The 25,060-nt window shown below is 46.7% G+C and overlaps 1 protein-coding gene across 1 annotated transcript in view; it reads left to right on the top strand.

Moving 5' to 3' along the window:
• Positions 1-1,163: 1,163 nt before the first annotated feature.
• Positions 1,164-25,060, top strand: part of LOC123747530 (enolase-phosphatase E1-like) — a 27,816-nt gene continuing 3,919 nt past the window's right edge. Inside the window, exon 1 of the mRNA XM_069322249.1 lies at positions 1,164-2,078. Within this exon, the coding sequence (XP_069178350.1) occupies positions 1,164-2,078 (915 nt within the window). The remainder of the gene's footprint in view (positions 2,079-25,060) is intronic.

The raw sequence follows: 25,060 nt of genomic DNA, 5'->3' as shown, positions 1-25,060 counted from the left end.
TTGACCACATGTATTATTGACCACATGTATTATTGACCACATGTATTATTGACCACATGTATTATTGACCACATGTATTATTGACCACATGTAATATTGACCACATGTAATATTGACCACATGTAATATTGACCACATGTATTATTGACCACATGTATTATTGACCACACGTATTATTGACCACATGTATTATTGACCACATGTATTATTGACCACATGTATTATTGACCACATCTACTATAAGGGTGATGGATGTCAGTTAATAATGACATGCAGACGACGAGTCACAATAACGGGGCTGAAGATGTGACGACCAAACCACACATCAGAATATGTAGGAAACGACCACGACGTTTCGGTCCGTCCGGGACCATTAAGTTATGTGATAATGGTCCAGGACGGACCGAAACGTCCTCGTTTCGCAATTTTCTGCTGTTTGGTTTGGTCCCCAGACGACATATTCCTAGTGCCAAAACGCGCTGAATACTGTCCCTCGCAAGACGTGAATATAAGATAAAAAAAAAAGCAAAGCTGGAATAACTGAAGAGACAGAACTGGATAAGGGAGTACCTTGCAGACGGGAAAACGAAGGTTACATTCCGATAGCTCCAAGTTACAAAATGCATCTGAAGGAGTTTCTTAAGGCTCTGTCCTGGACAATTTGCTATCCCAAAATCGAAGCCCAAGTGAATGAGATGCAAGGAAATAACATAATCCGTTCGTGCATGACAATATTTGCAAACCAGGATAGCATAGAAAAATAAGTAGGAAAGCCTTAACAAACTACAGGGATGAACAGGCAAGTGGCTGCTGGATTTCAACCCCAACAAGTGCAAGGTAATGAAGATGGCAAAAGGAGACAGGATACCTTAAAGACTCAACACTATAAGTAAAAGGCAGCTACGGAAAGGTTTCGGGGCAGATTTAATTCCAGCACGAAAAGCAGACACACACAAACATGGTAACATCAGCAGCATATGAGATGCTGACTAACATGAGAACGCTCCTCACAAAGCTATATAAGAACTTACGTACTGGCGCTAAGCCAGTACATCTTGGAAGGGATATGAGGACAAGGAGCTGGTGAATAAGGACGAACTGAAGGAATGGTGTCCAGGCACTTGGACTGTCAGGGATCGAACGCCGACCTGCACAAAGCGAGGATGTCGCTATATACCGAGCGGTCCAAGAGGTTGACCAGCACAACACGACATTTTCACCCACCACCCAGGGACACCCAGCAGGCCAGAGACACCCAGCAGGCCAGGGACACCCAGCAGGCCAGGGACACCCAGCAGGCCAGGGACACCCAGCAGGCCAGGGACACCCAGCAGGCCAGGGGCACCCAGCAGGCCAAGGACACCCAGCAGGCCAGGGACACCCAGCAGGCTAGGGACACCCAACAGGCCAGGGACACCCAGCAGGCCAGGGACACCCAGCAGGCCAGGGGCACCCAGCAGGCCAGGGGCACCCAGCAGGCCAGGGACACCCAGCAGGCCAGGGACACCCAGCAGGCTAGGGACACCCAACAGGCCAGGGACACCCAGCAGGCCAGGGACACCCAGCAGGCCAGGGACACCCAGCAGGCCAGGGACACCCAGCAGGCCAGGGACACCCAGCAGGCCAGGGGCACCCAGCAGGCCAGGGACACCCAGCAGGCCAGGGGCACCCAGCAGGCCAGGGACACCCAGCAGGCCAGGGACACCCAACAGGCCAGGGACACCCAGCAGGCCAGGGACACCCAGCAGGCCAGGGATACCCACCAGGCCAGGGATACCCACCAGGTCAGGGACACCCACCACCCAGCAGGCCAGGGACACCCACCAGACCAGGGACACCCACCACCCAGGGACACCCAGCAGGCCAGGGACATGCAGCAGGCCAGGGACACCCAGCAGGCCAGGGACACACAGCAGGCCAGGGACACCCAGCAGGCCAGGGACACCCAGCAGGCCAGGGACACCCAACAGGCCAGGGACACCCAGCAGGCCAGGGACACCGAGCAGGCCAGGGACACCCAGCAGGCCAGGGACACCCAGCAGGCCAGGGACACCCACCAGGCCAGGGATACCCACCAGGTCAGGGACACCCACCACCCAGCAGGCCAGGGACACCCACCAGACCAGGGACACCCAGCAGGCCAGGGACATGCAGCAGGCCAGGGACACCCAGCAGGCCAGGGACACCCAGCAGGCCAGGGACACCCACCACCCAGGGACACCCAGCAGGCCAGGGACACCCAGCAGGCCAGGGACACCCACCACCCAGGAGGCCAGGGACACCCAGCAGGCCAGGGACACCCAGCAGACCACTGAGGGACACAAAGTCAGACAGCTGGCCGCCCCGGACGGCGGAGTCACCCCTGAATACGACAATCAACAGAACATGGGATGCGGGACCTCAACACTCCTCGCCATTGTCACACTAGGCCACAGGGGGCGCCTCGCTCCTCTTATACACACACAACATCCACTCCCTCCTCTCTCTCCCCTGAGAGGGAGAGAGAGAGAGAGAGAGAGAGAGAGAGAGAGAGAGAGAGAGAGAGAGAGAGAGAGAGAGAGAGAGAGAGAGAGAGAGAGAGAGAGAGAGAGAGAGAGAGAGAGAGAGAGAGAGAGAGAGAACTCTTAGTCTTAAGGACGACATGGATAGAGATAAATGGAAGATAATTATCATGAGAAAGTGTTAAGCCACTATGGCAATACAATACAATATAATAAAAATTTTATTCAATTGAATGTGTGTACAAAGAACAAATACTTGGAAGGGATACGAGTACACGGTTCAAGGATAGGGGGGGGGGAGGGGGGGACGGAACCCCAACCAATTGGACCGGTGGGGATCGAACACCGACCTGCAAAAAGCGAGGGCGTCGCTTTACCGACCATTCCAGTGGCTGGACGAGAGGAGAGACACATATGTAGCTTATGGAACCGCCTACCCGCAGAAGTCATACTCGTCAAAACTCTTCTAAACTTTAAAATTCAGCTTCAAAAAATCATCAGTACAAATAGAGGGACCTTTGACAAGCCGCCGGGTTTCTGTCCTCAGCGAGGCCACTAAGACTCTTTGTGGCCCCTCGGGTAAATTCAGGTAAATATCTATGAAAGTGAATGTGCGTGTGTATTCAAGGTCAGGAGTCAGAGGTTCGAGCTGCCTAAAATGTTCAGGGTGACTAATCTTGGTCAGGTTATGGTCACAACACACACACACACACACACACACACACACACACACACACACACACACACACACACACACACACACACACACACACACACACACGCACGCACACACACACACACACACACACACACACACACACACACACACACACACACACACACACACACACACACACACACACACACACACAGTGGCGAGTGAAAGGTAAGGTGCTCCAGTGGATAAGAGAGTATCTAAGCAACAGGAAACAGCGAGTAACTATGAGGGGAGACATCAGAGTAGCGAGATGTCACCAGTGGAGTCCCACAGGGCTCTGTACTTGGACCCATCTTATTTCTAATATATATAAACGATCTTCCAGAGGGTGTATATTGCGGGCTATTCATGCCCGTGCCACCTCTTGGGTGGCTTAATCTTTATCAATCAATCAGAAGGTATAGACTCATTCCTCTCAATGTTTGCTGATGATACAAAAATTATGAGAAGAATCAAGACCGATGCAGATAGACAGAGACTACAAGACGACCTGGACAAACTGGTGGAATGGTCTAGAAAATGGCTACTAAAGTTCAACTCAGGGAAAGTGTAAAGTAATGAAATTAGGCAAAGGGAACTGTCAGGGGAAAGCGCCAAGCCATTACGACTGTATAGCACTGGGAAGGGATAAGGATATGGGATGGGACGGGATGAAGGAATGGTGCCCAACCACTTGGACGGCTAGGTTAATGGTCATCCCAATATATATATATATATATATATATATATATATATATATATATATATATATATATATATATATATATATATATATATACACACAATAAATTGTGTATAGGTAGAATTGTGTATAGAGTGCGAGTAAATGTATAAGTACGTGAGTTAATGAGTGTGGGTGACTGCGAGAGTGTGAGTGAGTGAGTGAGAGAGTGAGTGTGGGTGAGTGAGAGAGTGAGTGTGGGTGAGTGAGAGAGAGAGTGAGTGTGGGTGAGTGAGAGAGAGAGTGAGTGTGGGTGGCAGTAAACCTGACGCCCAGTTTAACACAGACGAGACACAGGTAGCAAGGACAGGCCTCATTCAGACTCTCTACGAGTGTGATAAAATACTGAGAGGGGGGAGGGGGAGGGAGGAGGGGGAGGGAGGAGGGGGTGAAGCAGTTGAAAAATCACCAGCCATAAGGGTTAGTTTGCGATACTGTCTCTCCGTGCAGGGGGAAGGAGGAGGGGAAGGGGAAGGGGAAGGGGAAGAAGAGGAGGGGGGGAGGGGGGAAGAAGGAGTTCCTGGGTTGAATGCGACAATCAGTAGTACATGGGCGGGCTTGTGGGCTGGCGTGTGTGGCGGGCTTTGGGATTGCGCGGGAGATCTTTCCCGCTCTTCAGCGCGCGATTTATACACTTGGTTACTCTCTCTCATTTACCAGCGGTTCGTACAGCTTCTGATCTCCATTTGGCTTAATTCCGCGTTCAATGGTTCCTTTGGGTGGCGAGGATGGTAGCGATAAGCCACTTAGGGCGAGGTGGAGGCCCCCAGGTGGGCTTCGAAGTGGAGTGGAGGTGCTCGCTCCTTGCTTTCTTGCACCCGCTAGAGGAAGAGGTCCGCGCTATGGGGGGTAGGAGGAGGAGGAGGAGGGGGGGTTGCCCCACACAAGGGGGTGTGGGGGGGTGAAGGTGGTGTTAGGCCCGCACCAGTGGGAGGGTTCCGCCATAAATTAGCCAACACAAAAGTTTGTTGTGGCAGAGAGTGACAAAGGGGTGGATAAACACACGCGAGCACACTCTTATATCCTTACAGTTCCCTCCCTTACTTGTCACTCCTTCCTCTCTCACCCTCTCACTCTCTCTCCCCTACTCTCTCCCTCACACTCTCACTCTCACACGCTTTCCCCTAGTGTGTCTTCTTCACTTACTGCTTCACGCGGCATTTAAAACCTGACGAAGGACTCTTTTTCAAGACTTTCTACGTAGGTAGTTGTCGGTAATACTGGAATATGCAGCACCCGCCTGGAACCCGCACCGTCTGAAGCATGAAACTACATAAAAAAGTGAAGAGATATGCGACAAGATTAGTGTCAGAGCTAAGACGGTTAAGCTGTGAGAACAGGTTAAGGGAATTGGATCTCACAACACTAGAGGAGAAAAAACAGAGAGGATATGATCACAATATACAAGATACTGAGGGAAATAGACAAGGTGGACAAGGATAGCGTCTTAAAAATGAGAGAAAGTAGGACAAGAGGACACAGGTGGAAGCTGGAAACACAAATGAGCAGAAAGAATGTAAGGAAATACTCGTACCCTGTACACGGGAGGTCAACAAGTGGAATGACCTGCAAGAAGAAGTTGTGGAAGCCACCTCCGTCCACAACTTGAAGGCCAGAGTCGACAAATAATTTGAACGTCAGAATACTTAGATTATAACACAACAGGTACCACATGGCTTGAAGAGTTAGACCTCACCTCCTCGTAGACAGAGATAGTAGATAAGTATTGTAGATTAAGTACTCTCTACCCGACACTCACTTTCTCCTTCTCACTCTCTCCCTCTACACCGACCTCACACCCGCCCTTCCAACTTCAATTTATTTAGAAAATATATCATTAAGAGATGAACAGCCAATGGATAATGTTTTAGGTAAATATATTCTAACACAGACGCTGCTATATACTTTTATACAAGGTAAGCCATCATATATATATATATATATATATATATATATATATATATATATATATATATATATATATATATATATATATATACACCTTTGTCTGCTACACACACGGGGTTATAGAGTTATACTTCAGCGCATATCTACTACGTCCTCAGTATACTAATAATTCTGTTATTTCTGCTCCAAAGATTTCTGCTTATGTTGTCTCCATCTGTTTGTGTTTATCTTCCTGACCCCATCTGTTATAACAGACGCAACAGTAGTAGTGGAACCCGTTTTCTTGCTTTGCTCATCCGTAAAAAATCTAACCATTTAAGGTAACCAGAACGTCCGAACCTAAGCCACCCACCTTAACCTATTGAGTCCGATGCATGGAAAACGGGGATATTTGCGAGCCGTTGCTTTTCATAATAGGACGCATTTGTAACGTTTGTTTCAATAACGTAATAAAAACGATCTATTAGTTGAGAGGGGGGGAGGGGGGTGACAGTAATTAAATGTTAAGAGAGAGAGAGAGAGAGAGAGAGAGAGAGAGAGAGAGAGAGAGAGAGAGAGAGAGAGAGAGAGAGAGAGAGAGAGAGAGAGAGAGAGAGAGAGAGAGAGAGAGAGAGAGAGAGAGAGAGAGAGAGAGAGAGAGAGAAGACATCACGTGACGGCATGATGCGCGTCCTGCGGTGCCCGGGTCGCCATGCTCCGCAACACTCAACCCCACAGGTATGCTGGGAACTCCGTAGCATACCTTCCCGGTATGCCACCCTAGTATACCTCCCTAGTATACCTCCCGGTAAACCTTCGAGAGGCTGCTACAGCCGTTTACATTATCATAAAATCTGTGAACACAAATATCTGGGATTTTTGCGTGGAGTGGGAGCGGGTCCGAGGCTTTTATTGTGGTGATTATTTTACTTGTCAGTGGTAGAGGTGGGTGAGGGGGGGGGAGGGGAGGGGAGGGGAGGTGGGGGAGCAAGAATGTAGAGGAGAGAGAGAGAGAGAGACGGGGGGGGGGAGGAGAAGTGAGGGAAGGAGGGAGAACGATAGATAAAGGAGGCGGAAGTAAGGTGGAGAGAGAATTTCATTTGGAGATAAAAAGCTAAACCTGACAGAAAGTTGTTGGTGGAGATGGGACCTGAGATGACGGCAGGGGGGGGGAGGGGGGAGGGGGGAGGGGGGAGGGTGGAGGGGGGGAGGGGAGGAGGGGGAGGGGGGAGGGGGGAGGGGGGAGGGGGGAGGGGGAGGGGGAGGGGGAGGGGGAGGGGGAGGAGGGGGAGGGGGGAGGGGGGGACTAAGATCAAGGCAGAATACGGTTAGGAATATGAGTTAAAAAAAATCACAAAAAATGACATCCAGAAAGAAAAGCCAGTTTCTACCAAATCCGAAAGATCTTGAGTTATTAGTTGGTAGATGTATAGATGTATTTGTATAATCAAATACAAAACCTACGTGAGACATGTTCTTGATTATGCAGCGCCGGCATAGAACAACCACCAGAACAAGCAAATACAATCCCCAGACTGAGAGAGAGAAAAAGACAAGTGAGAAAGAGCCGGGTGAAGGTATATATGGAGGCAAATGAACAAATCCACAAGGGCCGTGATGAAGGTTCGAACCTACGTCTGAAAGGATCCCAGACGCGCCTTAGGTGAAGGTATAAGGAGACAAACTCGAGACATAGATAGGTCCCAGAGATATGAGGAGGACCTTGTATAGATCCTTCTCCTTGCCTGAGGAGCATGACAGCTGAGTGGACAGCGCTCAGGATTTGTAGTCCTGAGGTTCCCGCTTCGATCCCCGATGGAGGAGGAAACAAATTCAAATTCAAAATTCAAATGTTTATTCAGGTAAAGTACATACATACAAGAGGTGATACAAAATTGATAGATTTATAGATAGAGCTAGTACATACAATGCCTAAAGCCACTATTACGCAAAGCGTTTAGGGCAGAGTTTCTTTCATCTTGAAGCCCCTGTTCACCTAGCAGTAAATAAGTACCTGGGAGTTAGACAGCTGCTACGGGCTGCTTCCTGGGGGTGTGTAACAAACAGGAGGCCTGGTCGAGGACCGGGCCGCGGGGACGCTAAGCCCCGAAATCACCTCAAGAATCTCAAGATGGAAGCCACTGTAGTATATTCATGGACTGGAAGCTCTTGAAGCATATTCAATACACAGTTTTAAACACAGTTTAAGAGTTAGTGCCAATGACAACCTTGCCTCACTATGACAACCTTGCCTCACTATGACAACCTTGCCTCAGTATGACAACCTTGCCTCACTATGACAACCTTGCCTCAGTATGACAACCTTGCCTCACTATGACAACCTTGCCTCACTATGACAACCTTGCCTCAGTATGACAACCTTGCCTCACTATGACAACCTTGCCTCACTATGACAACCTTGCCTCACTATGACAACCTTGCCTCACTATGACAACCTTGCCTCAGTATGACAACCTTGCCTCACTATGACAACCTTGCCTCACTATGACAACCTTGCCTCACTATGACAACCTTGCCTCACTATGACAACCTTGCCTCACTATGACAACCTTGCCTCACTATGACAACCTTGCCTCACTATGACAACCTTGCCTCACTATGACAACCTTGCCTCACTATGACAACCTTGCCTCAGTATGACAACCTTGCCTCACTATGACAACCTTGCCTCACTATGACAACCTTGCCTCACTATGACAACCTTGCCTCACTATGACAACCTTGCCTCACTATGACAACCTTGCCTCACTATGACAACCTTGCCTCACTATGACAACCTTGCCTCAGTATGACAACCTTGCCTCACTATGACAACCTTGCCTCACTATGACAACCTTGCCTCACTATGACAACCTTGCCTCACTATAACAACCTTGCCTCACTATGACAACCTTGCCTCACTATGACAACCTTGCCTCACTATGACAACCTTGCCTCACTATGACAACCTTGCCTCACTATGACAACCTTGCCTCACTATGACAACCTTGCCTCACTATGACAACCTTGCCTCACTATGACAACCTTGCCTCACTATGACAACCTTGCCTCACTATGACAACCTTGCCTCACTATGACAACCTTGCCTCACTATGACAACCTTGCCTCACAGTTTCATTCAATGTTATGCCCAAATTAGACAAGAGAGAGAAGAGAGAGCAGAATGAATATTTTGAGATTATCAGAAAGCCTTTGACGCAGTACCCGATAAGAGAGTGTTGTATAAGCTGGAGACATGGGCAGGAGTGACAGGGAAGGTGCTCCAGTGGTTAAGGCAGCACCGTAGCAACAAAAAACATTGAGTTAATGCGCGGGATGAGACCTCAGAGTGGCGAGATGTCACTAGCGGAGTCCCACAGGGTCCAGTTCTCAGTGCTATCCTGTTTCTCATACAGTATATGTAAATGATCTTCCAGAGGGAATAGACTCATTCTTCTCAATGTTTACTGACGCTAAAATTATGAGAAGGATTAAGATAGAGGAAGATAGCAAGAGACTACGATATGACCTGAACAAACTGAAGGAATGGTCCAATAAATGGTTCTAAAATTTTACTTAAGTATGTGTAAAGTTACTTAAGTATGTGTAAAGTAATGAGAATAGGTATAGGAAGCCAGCCACAAGGTATCAGTTGGATGATAATCTTTTACAATTTATGTTGAGAGAAAGATCTGGTGATTGACATCACGCCCAACCTGTACCCTGAAGCCCACATCAAAAGGATATCATCAGCGGCATATGCCAGATTGGCCAAAACAAGAACTGTGTTTAGAAATTTGTGCAACGAATCATTGAGAAACCTTCCATACCACATACGTCAGACTAATCCTGGAGTATGCGGCTCCAGCATGGAGTCAATATGTTGTTAAACCACACAAAAGACGAAGTTACACAAGGTGAGAGGTATGCCACCAGACTAGTCCCAGAACTGAGAGGTATGAGCTACGAGGAACTAAATCTCACGTCACTGGAAGACAAAAGAGTTAGGGTAGACATGATTAACACCTATAAAATTCAGGGGCGTTGATAGGGTAGATAAGAAGGGAGTGTTTAACATGGGTGGGACTCGAACGAGGGGAGATAGGTGGAAACTTTGCACCCAAATGAGCATGGGTTCTTCCCCTTACTGTCTTACCCCGGGGATCGAACTCGGGATCCTCGTTATCAGCCGACGTAGTAGCCCACTGCGTTACTGGGCCCTGTGTATTAATTTCAGTGTAGTTACAGGATGAGAGCTACGCTCGTGATGACCCGTCTTCCCAGCACTCTTTGTCGTATAACGCTTTGAAACTACTGACCACCACCTTCTCACTTGAACCAACCGTCCACCACTCTACAAAATAAAACGTTCTCGCTGTGTGTGTGTGTGTGTGTGTGTGTGTGTGTGTGTGTGTGTGTGTGTGTGCGTGCGTGCGTGTGTGTGTGTGTGTGTGTGTGTGTGTGTGTGTGTGTGTGTGTGTGTGTGTGTGTGTATGTGTGTGTGTGTGTGTGTGTGTGTGTGTGTGTGTGTATGTGTGTGTGTGTGTGTGTGTGTGTGTGTGTGTGTGTGTGTGTGTGTGTGTGTGTGTGTGTGTGTGTGTGTGTGTGTGTGTGTGTGTGTGTGTGTATGTGTGTGTGTGTGTGTGTGTGTGTGTGTGTGTGTGTGTGTGTGTGTATGTGTGTGTGTGTGTGTGTGTGTGTGTGTGTGTGTGTGTGTGTGTGTGTGTGTGTGTGTGTGTGTGTGTGTGTGTGTGTGTGTGTGTGTGTGTGTGTGTGTGTGTGTGTGTGTGTGCGTGCGTGCGTGCGTGCACGTGTCCTCCACCCGCCACTAGGTGTCTGGCAGAGCTCTGAAAAAAGAAAAATCCATCATGGCTAATCGCAGACGATGTTTACATCCGCTGACTAATTGCGGCTGTCACCACCAGATGTCTCCGGCGTAGCTCCGGGAACATATTACCAGGGCGCGGGACGCCGTGTCCGCGTAAGGCGATACTCGGATTGTGGAATAATGAGCAGAGAGGCTTTATTGACGCCAGTGTCCGGGACCTCCTCCTCCTCCTCTCCTTCCTTCTCCTTCTCTTCTTCCTCCTCCTCTTCCTCAAACCTTCCAAAGGTCAGAAAGATTAATTTAAGAGTGCTTTGTTATTGACAATGGTTTCTCCAGTCCGCAATATGTAAATCTTTTTTGGGTTCATTTCTCCATTCCTTTCCCTCCCGTTCCATCCCAAATCCTTATCCTGACCCCTTCCAAGTGCTATATAGTCGTAATGGCTTAGCGCTTTCCCCCCTGATAATTCCCTTTCCCTTCTCGTTTTGGTTCCTCTCTCTGCTGGAACGGGTCAGAAACATGTATATCCTAACACTGAATGATGACGCTGTCATACACTTATATATAACAGGATTTTAACTTATTTCTTGTTCAGTTTACAAGTTCTTGTATTAAATATACAATATCTATATTTTTGCATCCTCGCTCGGTGGCAAAGGATCGAATACAACACTAATAAGGGAGGAAAACTCAGTAAAGGATAAAGTTTCATTCGTAATGAACTTGGTAAAGTCCTTGTATAATACACCTTACAACTTTAGTGAAGTTTCTCCTGACTTGAAGTTCATTGTGACAGGACTCCAAGCAGACTCCAGGAGTGTGGCTCATCCTGAGCCAGAGAGGGAGTGTTGTTTGTGCTTGAGTGAGAGTTATATTGTTCCTGAGCGAGAGAAGGAGTGTTGTTTGTGCTTGAGTGAGAGTTATATTGTTCCTGAGCCAGAGAGGGAGTGTTGTTTGTGCTTGAGTGAGAGTTATATTGTTCCTGAGCGAGAGAAGGAGTGTTGTTTGTGCTTGAGTGAGAGTTATATTGTTCCTGAGCCAGAGAGGGAGTGTTGTTTGTGCTTGAGTGAGAGTTATATTGTTCCTGAGCGAGAGAAGGAGTGTTGTTTGTGCTTGAGTGAGAGTTATATTGTTCCTGAGCCAGAGAGGGAGTGTTGTTTGTGCTTGAGTGAGAGTTATATTGTTCCTGAGCCAGAGAGGGAGTGTTGTTTGTGCTTGAGTGAGAGTTATATTGTTCCTGAGCCAGAGAGGAAGTGTTTTCGTGCTTGAGTGAGAGTTATATAGTTCCTGAGCGAGAGAAGGAGTGTTGTTTGTGCTTGAGTGAGAGTTATATTGTTCCTGAGCGAGAGAAGGAGTGTTGTTTGTGCTTGAGTGAGAGTTATATAGTTCCTGAGCGAGAGAAGGAGTGTTGTTTGTGCTTGAGTAAGAGTTATATAGTTCCTGAGCGAGAGAAGGAGTGTTGTTTGTGCTTGAGTGAGAGTTATATAGTTCCTGAGCGAGAGAAGGAGTGTTGTTTGTGCTTGAGTGAGAGTTATATAGTTCCTGAGCGAGAGAAGGAGTGTTGTTTGTGCTTGAGTGAGAGTTATATAGTTCCTGAGCGAGAGAAGGAGTGTTGTTGTGCTTTATTGATAGTTATATTGTTCCTGAGCCAGAGAGGGAGGGAGATTGTTTTTGTGTGTGGGTGGGGGGGGGGGGATCCTGAGACCAAATCCATCACCATGAGACCATCCCCCCCCCCATGAGACATCCCCCCCCATGACCATCCCCCCCCCACGCCTTCAACCCATATGGGTAGTTATCTAAATATTTGTGATGATCTGTAAGCATATTATGGAACCAGTAATAGTTTAAAAGTAAACTGGGAAGTGAACCGTAGTTCTAAGCGCAGATTATTCTCAAGTTATAACTATATTGCATCATAAATATTTGGTTTAAATATAAAGTGTATGCTGAAAACGTTTTCTTTGAATAATTTGGTTTTCTGTAAATGGAATTCTCGGATCCACTGAAATAGTTTTAGAATTCTATATTTCACATTACGACGCATTAACGTAATGAAACCTAACCTAACCAAACCCTAACAACCTTAACCTAACCATGGATAGAGAGAAGATAATTGCACTAATTATGTAGTCGCTCACAATCCATTCCCATGAGCATATTTCCTTCCCGAGGACAGGTTATATACGGTCGTTCCTGAGCGAGAGAGGGAGTGTTTTTGTTCTTATTTGAGTTATATTGTTTCTGGGCATGAGAGGGAGGGAGGTTGTTCCCGAGCATGAGAGGGAGGGAGGTTGTTCCTGAGCAAGAGAGGGAGGGAGGTTGTTCCTGAGCAAGAGAGGGAGGGAGGTTGTTCCTGAGCAAGAGAGGGAGGGAGGTTGTTCCAGAGCATGAGAAGGAGCGCGGTTGGTCCTAAGCAAGAGAGTGAGAGTGTTCCTGAGCAAGAGAGGAAGGGAGGTTGTTCCTGAGCAAGAGAGGGAGGGAGGTTGTTCCTGAGCATGAGAGGGAGCGCGGTTGGTCCTAAGCAAGAGAGTGAGAGTGTTCCTGGGCAAGAGAGAGAGGGAGGGAGGTTGTTCCTAAGCAAGAGAGGGAGTGAGGTTGTACTGGAGGCAGAGAATGAGTTAGGATAACCGTGAATTATAGCGCTACTTGATCTTGGTACAAACTGCAGGATCAGTCGCGTCTCCGCACATCACCACCACCACGCCTGCGCACTGCACATCAGAGTGCACGCCTTGCACATCTCTGACCGTGGGCGCTAAACCACATTCCGCTGTAGGAATGTGATTTAACATGGGTGTGGGTGTGATTTCTCTGACCTATGGCGCAGACGCTTACCAACCCATTTGCGAAAGCTGGTCTTCCATCAGAGGTTGGTGTTCCCGCTAGAAAAAAAAATAAAAATCTAATTTGAAATGGATAATTAAAAAGATGAATCTTGGATTTATATGCAAGCATTATTGTCGGGTAAAGATTCCATCAATTATAGGCGTCAATTGAGGGGTTGTAAATCAAAGGTGGGAACCAAGGCAACAGAGATTGTGTGTGTGTGTGTGTGTGTGTGTGTGTGTGTGTGTGTGTGTGTGTGTGTGTGTGTGTGTGTGTGTGTGTGTGTGTGTGTGTGTGTAACTAATGGTTCAGTATCCTGTTTAGGCGATGTTTTATGGTCTGATAGCATACGAAGCTCCATGTCTAGACCACCCAGGAACTCCCACGCACACACACACACACACACACACACACACACACACAATTCATACTTTTAAAACTAGGTATGATAGGGAAATGGGACAGGAGTCATTGCTGTAAACATCCGATAGCTAGAAAGGCGGGATCCAAGAGTCAATGCTCGATCCTGCAAGCACATATAGGTGAGTACATATAGGTGAGTACATATAGGTGAGTACACACACACACACACACACACACACACACACACACACACACACACACACACACACACACACACACACACGTTAATGTGCTGCCAGTACACAAGAGAAAACACGAGTCACTGAATATCAGACAAGCTTCACTACCTCTCTAAAAGCCACCTAAACTGACCCACAGAAAGCTGCTTGATCACACGCAACTCCCAAATTTCCCCTCTGCTTATCTATGCTCCTGATATTAGCATAGATAAGCAAAAGAGAAATCCTGGCTGAAAAACATATCAGAGTTTTAGGATAAGATGTCGAAAATCAAGCAAGAGAGAAAGGGTTGTAAACAGAGTATCTTTCTTGATTGTCAAACAGCACTTCCTACTGCTTCTCACAAGCTAGTGAAGTAGAGTGAACTATAGATTCACTCTACACTCATCTAGTGTGTATAGATTCACTCTAGAGGTGGTCTAGAGTGAATAGAATGGTGAATAGAATTTAAACTAGACAGAGGGAAAAGTTACAAGAAGATTCTTATATCAGTACAGAATGAAGACAGATTCTTGTATAATCAAAACAATGTCCCCGAGAGAAGATATTATACACAAAAATGACTTCCAAAGCTCATATTAGGGAAGAATCTTGTGCCCAAATAGTAACCATCCGAAGAGTCTTGAGAGAAAAGTGTGTACAAAGCCATCAGCTGAGCGCTATATACCACAATGTAACTTCGCTCTTTATTTCTTGAAGCTGTCAAACCACTTGAAGAACTTGACCACACCAAACGTTCGTGAGAATTGCTAAGCAGAAAAACATGTTCTATAATCCCTAGATATTCTTCTCGACAGGTGTGTAAAGCAGCTGTGTAAGGTTGTAATGTCTTCTCTGCAAACGTGTCATTAATTATTTTTTAACAATTTATCATTTGCTGTTTCTTGATCCACTGTTGGAGGAGTTAAGGACCTAGGGCCAGATTCACGAAGCAGTTACGCAAGTACTTACGAACGTGTTCATCTTTCCTCAACCTTTGACGGCTTTGGTTACATTTATTAAACAGTTTACAAGCATGAAAACTTGCCAATCAACTTTTGCTATTGTTATAAACAGCCTCCTGGTGCTTCGGAGCTCATTAACTGTTTAATAATTGTAAACAAAGCCGCCTAAGATTGAGAAAAGATGTACAGGTTCGTAAGTGCTTGTGTAACTGCTTCGTGAATCTGGCCCCAGGAGAACTGGCTGTCAGAGAGGATGCACTACGGTATTGTGTTTTATGCTGGCGATTTCAATCACTGGCTTAAGCCAGAGGTGAAAGGGTTGAGACACGGGAACTGAAGGAACGCCGTGGCGTATAATTAGGGCACGTGATTGGTCGGGGGTGTGACAGTTTAGCCAATCAGTGACCGAGAACCGTAACATTGGTGTTGTTTACATTGTGTCAAGCCCCGCCCACTCATCACCAGCCTGCGTGTTCTTGCATAATGACCTCATTGGGTAATTAGTTTTCAATTGCTTAGTGATCTTGGTGATCTTACTGTCAAATGGTCTTACGTTGTTTGATTATCTTTCTCTATCTTGATCTTACTTCTGTCGTAAGATGAAGCTCTGATCTTACACTTACACACATACACACGCGCACACACACACACACACACACACACACACACACACACACACACACACACACACACACACACACACACACACACACACACACACACACACTCAGACTTCTGACATGTGTGACAAATGTTCTAATTGACAGACAGATGAGGGCAGTAATCAGAGACAATGTATCTGACTGGAGGAGTGTCACTAGCGGAGTACCACAGGGTTCAGTCCTTGCACCAGTAATGTTCATCGTCTACATAAACCATGTACCAGAAGGAACACAGAACTATATGAACATGTGTCTGGATGATGCTAAGATACTGGGGAAGACAGGAGACGCAGACGAGTGTAATGCCCTTCAAATTGATCTAGAAAAAATAAGTGCTTGGAGCGTCACGTGGCAAATGGAATTCAATGTGAATAAATGCCATGTTATGGAATGTGGAATCGGAGAAAATAGACCACACACACAACTTACAAATTATGTGGAAAGGAATTACAGAACGCTAATAAAGGAGACCTGGGGGTGGTTTAGGATAGTAAGCTGTCGCCAGAGGAACACATAAAGAACATTGTGAGAGAAGCGTATGTGTCGCTTTCCAACTTCAGACTTGCTTTTAATTATATGGATGGTGAAATACTAAAGAAACTGTTCATGACTTTTGTGAGACCAAAATTGGAATATGCAGCAGTTGTATGGTGACCAATATCTCAAGAAGCACATAAATAAACTGGAAAAGGTGCAACGACATGCTACAAAATGACTTTCGGAACTGAAAAAAACAAGAGTTATGAGGAGAGACTAGAGGAGTTAAACATGCCAAAACTAGAAGACAGAAGAGAGGTGATATGATCACCACTTACAAAATACTAACAGGAATAGTCCAAATTGACAACGAGGAATTCCTGAAACCAGTAACCTCGCGAACAATAGGATACAGATTGAAGCTAAGAAAATAGAGGTGCCGAAAAAAATATTATACAATTTTCTTTTGCAAACAGAGTTGTAGAGGGTTGGAACAAGCTAAGCGAGAAGGTGGTGGAGGCCAAAACCGTCAGTAGTTTCAAAGCGTTATACGACAAAGAGTGCTGGGAAGACGGGACACCACGAGTGTTAGCTCATCCTGTAACTACACTTAGGTAATTACAGTTAGGTAATTACATACACACACACAGGGTGCTACGCGAACAAGGGGACACAGGTGGAAACTGAGTACCCAAATGAGCCACAGGGACGTTAGGAAAAAACTTTCAGTGTCAGAGTAGTTAACAGATGGAATGCATTAGGCAGTGATGGGGTGGAGGCTGACTCCATACACAGTTTCAAATGTAGATATGATAGAGCCCAGTAGGCTCACGAATCGGTACTCACCTAGTTGTGGTTGCGGGGGTTGGGTTTCGGCTCTTTGGTCCCGCCTCTCAGCCATCAACCAACAGGTGTACAGGTTCCTGAGCCTATTGGGCTCTATCATATCAACACTTAAAACTGTGTATAGAGTCTGCCTCCACCACATCACTACTCAGACACTAAAAAAATATTTCTAATATCTTTATGGCTCATTTGGGCACTCAATTTCCACCTGTGTCGCCTAGTGCATGTGCCCCTTGTGTTAAATAGCCTGTCTTTGTCTACCCTATCAATTCCTTTGAGAATCTTGTATGTGGTGATCATGTCCCCCCTAACTCTCCTGTCTTCCACCGACGTGAGGTTCAAGTCCCGTAGTCTCTCCTCATGGCTCATGCCCCTCAGTTCGGGTTCTAGTCTGTTTTATGTATCCATTTTATTATCCCGGATACTACCTTGAAAAATAGACGGTGGAGTGGCTGACATAACTGCCCCCTGACACACTCTACAATTACCTGTGATGGAGGACCAAGTTCCCACCTGACATAGACGTAAACCTTAAATGAATTCTCATTAGGACGTCAAAACATTACACACCTCAAACTTCTATGATATGATTGATCACTTTTTTTATTATTTTTTTTGGAGGGTTAGCAAGAAATGATTTGATTATAGTATCTGTTTTAACTCGTATTGATCACTTTGCACAGAGGTCTACTGGTTACTTCCTCGTGGGTTGTAATATTCAGTGAGTTTCATTCTGTTGATTCAAGACAGAAGAAGACGAAGGCTTTGGACAATTGTAATATGTTATGGAGGTGCGAATATTGGCAACTGAATGTAAACGCCGCCTTGAATCTTTCATATACAGATTCACACAACTGGAGGAGATTCGCACTGTTTTAAAAGGCTGCTTCATGTATGAATCTTAAAAGTGACTTCCATATAAGCATTGTTTAATGTCTGAATTACTTTGGTAACATGTGGTTCATGATGTGTAGTTGACACACTCTGCACTGTGATGACTGCAGGGGAAGAGACATGCACAGTGTGTAGTGTAGCACTCACCTAGTTGGGCTTGCGGGGGTTGAGCTTCGGCTCTTTCGTCCCGCTTCCCTGACTGTCAATGAACTGGTGTATAAGTGCCCTGGTCTATTGGGTTCTATTATATTTACATTTGAAAGTGTGTATGGAGTCTGCCTTCACCACATCACTGCCTAATGCATTACATTTGTTAATTACTCTACCACTGAAAACAATCTTTCTAATGACTCTGTGGCTCATTTGAGTATTAAATTTCCACCTGTGTCCCCTTGTTCGTGTTCCACCCTGTGCTAAATAGTTTGTCTTTGTCCACCCTGACAATTCCTCTGAGAATTTTGTAGGTGGTTATCATATCTCCCCTTACTCTTCTGTCTTCCAGGAACGTGAGGTTTAGGTCACGTAGCCTTTCCTCGTAACTCGCACCTCTCAGCTCTGGGACGAGTCTGGTAGCATTCCTCTGAATTTTCTCTAACTTTGTCTTGTATTTAACTAGGTATGGACTCCAGGCTGGAACTGCATACTCCAGGATTGGTCTGACATAAGTGGTATACAGGATCCTGAACGATTCCTTACATAAGTTTCTAAAGGCAGTTCTTATGTTGGCCAGTCTAGCATATGCCGCTGATGATATTCTTTTGATGTGGGCCTCTGGGGACAGGTTCAGTGTGATATCGACCCCAGATCTTTCTCTGTATTAGACTCTTGCAGGATTTCACCTCCCAGATGGTACCTTGTGTTCAGCCTTCTGCTCCCTTCTTCTAATTTCAAACAGCACATTTCTGAATGGTATAAAACATACTGTTTTAGTTCCATTAATGTATTAAATGAGGACCTGGTACGTGAAGCTTTCCATGACAATGTTGTTCTCAGACACACGTCATAAGCCCTTGCACGACATAGTTCTCATCTTAGCTCAACAGTATACAACACAACAGTATACAACACAACAGTATACAACACAACAGTATACAACACAACAGTATACAACACAACAGTATACAACACAACAGTATACAACACAACAGTACACAACACAACAGTATACAACACAACAGTATACAACACAACAGTATACAACACAACAGTATACAACACAACAGTACACAACACAACAGTACACAACACAACAGTATACAACACAACAGTATACAACACAACAGTATACAACACAACAGTATACAACACAACAGTATACAACACAACAGTATACAACACAACAGTATACAACACAACAGTATACAACACATAAAACAGGTAACACCCTCAACATATTTCTTAAGGCCAGCCGAGAGTTTAGAGAGCTAAAACAACAGGTGTATAACCAGCAGTGGGAACAGTTTGTGGAAGGCATCAATCATGCAACATCATCATCCCAAATGTGGAATAAAAATAAACACATATGTCTCATCCTAGCAGTCCTCAACTTGCTCACTACCCTCCGGCAGAATTCACCAACATGTGGAAATTAGTCCAGATAACTATGCCATAAATCTGAAATAAAAAGTGCACTCAAGAAAGGTAAGGCTCACACACAGAGATCACACTAACGTGATGAATCAAATGAACAAATCCTCGTCACGGCCCGTGTGGTTTTGTTCGAAGGTAAGGCTGCCACCTCTCCTGGTGAGGAGGACACAAGGTACAACACCATAAGAGTACTTGCTGAGCTGCCAAACAACCCTCTGCTAGAATAAGTTGAATCAAAGTCTAAGACAGGGAGCCTTACCTCACTGTTAGACATAAGGACTCATAATACTCATACCTAAACCTAAATTCACAAAAATGCAGACCCATCTCTCTGGCGTCGTGGATGTGTGACGTTCTTGAGAGGAATATACTCGACAGACTAATGTTTCAAATCAAGCCCCACCTTGCTCCTACTGTCTGTCACCTTCCTGGAAGAAGCACACAAATTTGCTGTGCTGAATTGGTCTGAATATGCTTCCTGTGTCCTCCCTGAATTTTGTAACTAGCTCATCAAGATTGTAACTTGCTTAGCTACAATGAATTGTGCGTCTCAGTCCCTGAGCCCATTATATGCCTCTGTAATCCTTTCCACTACAGCCCACAGGATGGGTATGGGGTGCATAATAAACTAAACTACCTAAAACTCTACATATATACGTTACCGAGTTCCATTGCTTTGTGTGGAGTCCTTGGGCCAGATTCACGAAGCAGTTACGCAAGTACTTACGAACTTATACATCTTTCCTCAATATTTGACGGCTTTGGTTACATTTATTAAGCAGTTTACAAGCATGAAAGTCAATTGTTGTTATTGTTATAAACAGCCTCCTGGGGCTTCGGAGCTCATTAACTGTTTAATAAGTGTAAACAAAGCCGCCAAAGATTGAAAAAAGATGTACAGTTACGTAAGTGCTTGTGTAACTGCTTCGTGAATCTGGCCCCAGCACCCCCGTTCTTACATCTGTTCTACACAATGGATTGTTTGGGTTTTGAGGCGTAGCCATTATGTCGTTAAAGACGCAACTACTTAGCTGACTGATTGTTTGGGGATTCCAGCTCAAGTTCTGAGACATTATGTAACCGGTAAAATCACCTTTTGAAGTATTGATGAAAGTTATATTGGAATTTTAGATTCGAGTTTATACGAAATGTTGAAGGTACTTCCTGTTATTTTTCTGGATCTGGCTTGTCGTGAAGACTTTGGTTATGAATGGGGGCCTAGGAGACAGGTGCCAAGGTGGCCCTAGGAGACAGGTGCCAAGGTGGCCCTAGGAGACAGGTGCCAAGGTGGGCCTATGAGACAGGTGCCAAGGTGGCCCTAGGAGACAGGTGTCAAGATGGCCCTAGGAGACAGGTGCCAAGGTGGCCCCAGGAGACAGGTGTCAAGATGGCCCTAGGAGACAGGTGCCAAGATGGCCCTAGGAGACAGGTGCCAAGGTGGCCCCAGGAGACAGGTGTCAAGATGGCCCTAGGAGACAGGTGCCAAGGTGGCCCCAGGAGACAGGTGTCAAGGTGACCCTAGGAGACAGGTGTCAAGATGGCCCCAGGAGACAGGTGCCAAGGTGGCCCCAGGAGACAGGTGCCAAGGTGGCCCTAGGAGACAGGTGCCAAGGTGGCCCTAGGAGACAACAGGTGTCAAGATGACCCCAGGAGACAGGTGCCAAGGTGGCCCTAGGAGACAACAGGTGTCAAGATGGCCCCAGGAGACAGGTGCCAAGGTGACCCTAGGAGACAGGTGCCAAGGTAGCCCTAAGAGACAGGTGCCAAGGTGACCCTAGGAGACAGGTGCCAAGGTGGCCCTAGGAGACAGGTGCCAAGGTGACCCTAGGAGACAGGTGCCAAGGTGGCCCTAGGATACAGGTGCCAAGGTGGCCCTAGGACACAGGTGCCAAGATGGCCCTAGGAGACAGGTGCCAAGGTGGCCCTAGGAGACAGGTGCCAAGGTGACCCTAGGAAACAAGACCCCCCCCCCTTTAAATACACTCCCCCTCCCCCTCTCAAACATCACCCCCCCCCACCCCCACCACCCCCACCATCAACACCTCCAGGTGTTTGTTGAGGGGGGGAGAGGAGACTTGGAAGGGGAGGAGGTGATGGGGGGAATTTATGGGGGATGGGGGAGGAGGGAGAGCTTGGAGGGGGTGGGGTTGTAGTAGGGGGGAGGAGGGAGAGCATGGAGGGGGTGGGGTTGTAGTAGTAGTGGGGAGGCTTGGAGGGGAAGGAGGGGGGGGGGGATTGAGAGCAAGGCCTGAGGGACCCCCTGGCGTGCTGGCTCCAGTGACAAGTGAGCATCAGATAAGCTGGTGACGCTGCTCTCTCTGCTTGTTTGTCGTCAGCGAGGCTTTGTTAGTGTCGGGCCTGAGTTAAGGTGCGACGGTATCGCAATCAACCAGCCTATGATGGATCGCGCTTTGTCTTCCGTCAGTGGATCTGGTGGTGAATGGAAAATTAAGGTTGCCAAGGGGAAGGGACGGAGGGAGGGAGGGGGGGGGGCGAGGGGAAGTGGAGGAAGGGGTGGATATAGGGGGAAGTAGTGCAGGTGGGGGTAGGAGAAGAGGGAGAGGAAGGCAGTAGCAGGAAAGAGCGGGGGGGGGGGGGTGTTGTATATGATGTGGGGGGGGGGGGAGGGGTCAGTGAAGTAGCTGGTGGTGGTGTTCAATTAGCAGAGATGGGGGGTGGGGGATGGGTGGTGGTGGTGGGGATACTGGTAGTGAGGGGGAGGGCGATGGTGGTGGGGTAGGTACAGGTAGTGGTTGTGGTAGTAGGGGTGAGGGGCGGGTGTTAGGGGCTGGTGGTTGTAGTGGTAGTGGTGTGAGAGGTGGAAAGGGACATGGGTTGGTAATTCTGCTGGTGAGAATTGTGATGATGGTGGTGGTGGGGAAGGGGGAGGGGTAGGTGAGGTGATGGTTGTGGTGGCGCTGGTAGCTGGGGGTGGTGGTGGTGGTGGTGGTGGTGGTGGTGGTGACGGGGATGGAGGTGGCTTCTCCAACTTCTTCTTTCAGTGCAATTCACTTATTGACCGTCCTCACAGGGGAAGAATATTTCCTTAAATTTGATAAAAAAACCATTTACCTTTCCAGCTTCCACCTGTCTTCTCTTCTCCTACTTTCTCTCCATGTAAATGGCTGTCCCTATCCGTCTTGCCTATCCCCCTCTGTATCTTGTATGTTGTGATCATATCTCCTCTGTTTCTCCTTTCCTCTAGAGTAGTGATATCTACCTCTTTTATCCTATGTTAAGAGCTTTACTCTCTTAGCTCTGGTAAGAGTGAGGGGTAAGAGTAAGGGCAGAGGACCCGCCATTAACCCTAGACCTGGTATTTACCCTAAAAAGAAGCTGATGTTAACAAAACAGATAAGAACATAAGAATAAAGGTCAATGCAGAAGGCCTATTGGCCCATACCAGGCAGCTCCTATTTATAACTACCCAATCACACACCTCTAGGAGCCAGTGATCACTGTAGTGTCGAGCTTCAGTACAAAGTGGAGCTGAAGGAACTCTCTGGTTACACACACCTGCTGAAGAAGAAGAGAGAGATTACAGACGCGGAACACTGCAGTAAGATGAGGGACTTTGTGTCTCAACTCTAATGGCAAAGAGAAATTGAGGGCAAGAGAGTAAATGGGATGCTTGTCTTCTCTGCTGCTGCTGATGCAACAGTGCTGTTGATCCCTCTCAAGATGGTGGATGAGAAGAGTAAGTTCCTGGTTTAATAGGCAATGAAATAAAGTTAAAGAAAAGATAAATATAAGTCTGGAAAAGTACAGAGAACTAGGAACAGAGAACAGTTAAGAAAAATAGAAATGAATACACATGAGTTAGGAGAGAATCTGGGAGTCAATTTGAAAATGACATTGTTGCAAAAGTTAAGGACCAACCCGAGCTTGTTCTATAGCCATATAAGGAGAAAAACAACAGTGCAAGACCATGTACTCAGATTGATGAAATAAGAGACAATTATCACAGGAAAATGATTACGAGGTATATGAAAAAACTCAACAAAATATTTCAGCTCTTTATAGTAGAACGAGCGTGGAGACCCAGGTTGTAAGATGAAAGGCCGGAAGAAACAATGGATGGCACTGTAATTACTGTTGAAAACGTTAGAAAATATGACGTCAACGGGGCCAGACCTAACCTCACCATGGCTGTTGTGGAAGACTGCAAAAATACTTTGCCATCCATTATCTAAATGTGTTTATAAAATGCTTAAGGCAGAAAATGTCCCAGAAATCTGGAAATAGGCAAAGGTGGTCTCAGGATTCAAGAAAGGGAATAGAGAGGAGGCACTAAATTACAGACTAGCGTCATTGAGAAGTATTCTATGTACAGTGCTGCAGAAAGTAATCAGGTCGAGAATGGCGGAGCAGCTGGGGAAGTCAATATGAATTTAGAAAGGAAGAGTTGTGTCTGGCAAACTTTACTGAGTTCTATGACAAGAGGTACAACAATAAGTTATGAAAAAAGAAGGCTGGAGAGGGAGGGAGAGAGAGAGAGAGAGAGAGAGAGAGAGAGAGAGAGAGAGAGAGAGAGAGAGAGAGAGAGAGAGAGAGAGAGAGAGAGAGAGAGAGAGAGAGAGAGAGAGAGAGAGGGGGGGGGGGGAGGAGGGAGGGAAGGAAGTGTGGGGGGAATATGAGAATAGGAGGAGGCAGACAGTTTGGGCTTAGCACCTCCTTGCTCCTACATGTGAACTAATTGATACTGGCAGCACTGGACCAGTACACACACACACACACACACACACACACACACACACACACACACACACACACACACACACACACACACACACACACACACACACACACACACACACACAGTCTGGGACTAGACTAGTCCCAGAACTAAGAGGCATGAGTTATGAGGAAAGGCTGCGGGAAATGCACCTCACGACACTGGAAGACAGAAGAGTAAGGGGGGACATGATCACAACCTACAAAATCCTCAGGGGAATCGACCGGGTAAACAAGGACGAACTTTTCAACACTGGTGGGACGCGAACAAGGGGACACAGGTGGAAGCTGAGTACCCAAATGAGCCACAGAGACGTTAGAAAGAACTTTTTCAGTGTCAGAGTAGTTAGCAAATGGAATGCATTAGGAAGTGATGTGGTGGAGGCTGACTCCATTCACAGTTTCAAATGTAGATATGATAGAGCCCAATAGGCTCAGGAATCTGTACACCAGTTGATTGACGGTTGAGAGGCGGGACCAAAGAGCCAGAGCTCAACCCCCGCAAGCACAATTAGGTGAGTACAATTAGGTGAGTACACACACACACACACACACAGTGAGAGACATCAGAGTGGAGAGAGTTTACAAGTGGAGTAACACAAGGGTTGGTTCTAGGGGCCCATCCTGTTTTTAATATATGTCAATGACCTGACAGGAGAAAATGGCTCTTTCATATCAATGTTTGCAGACGATGCAACACTAATGACGAGAGTCAAGTCAGGGATAGATATGATGACCGAACCCCACACCAGAGACGAGGAGACGACGACGTTTCGGTCCGTCCTGGACCATTATCAAGTCAAATGTCACATTATCACAATCGACTT

The sequence above is a fragment of the Procambarus clarkii genome, chromosome 10, assembly GCF_040958095.1.
Source record: "Procambarus clarkii isolate CNS0578487 chromosome 10, FALCON_Pclarkii_2.0, whole genome shotgun sequence".
NCBI lineage: Eukaryota > Metazoa > Arthropoda > Malacostraca > Decapoda > Cambaridae > Procambarus > Procambarus clarkii.
Note: the sequence above shows the minus strand (reverse complement) of the source record. Positions and strands in the feature narration are given on the sequence as shown.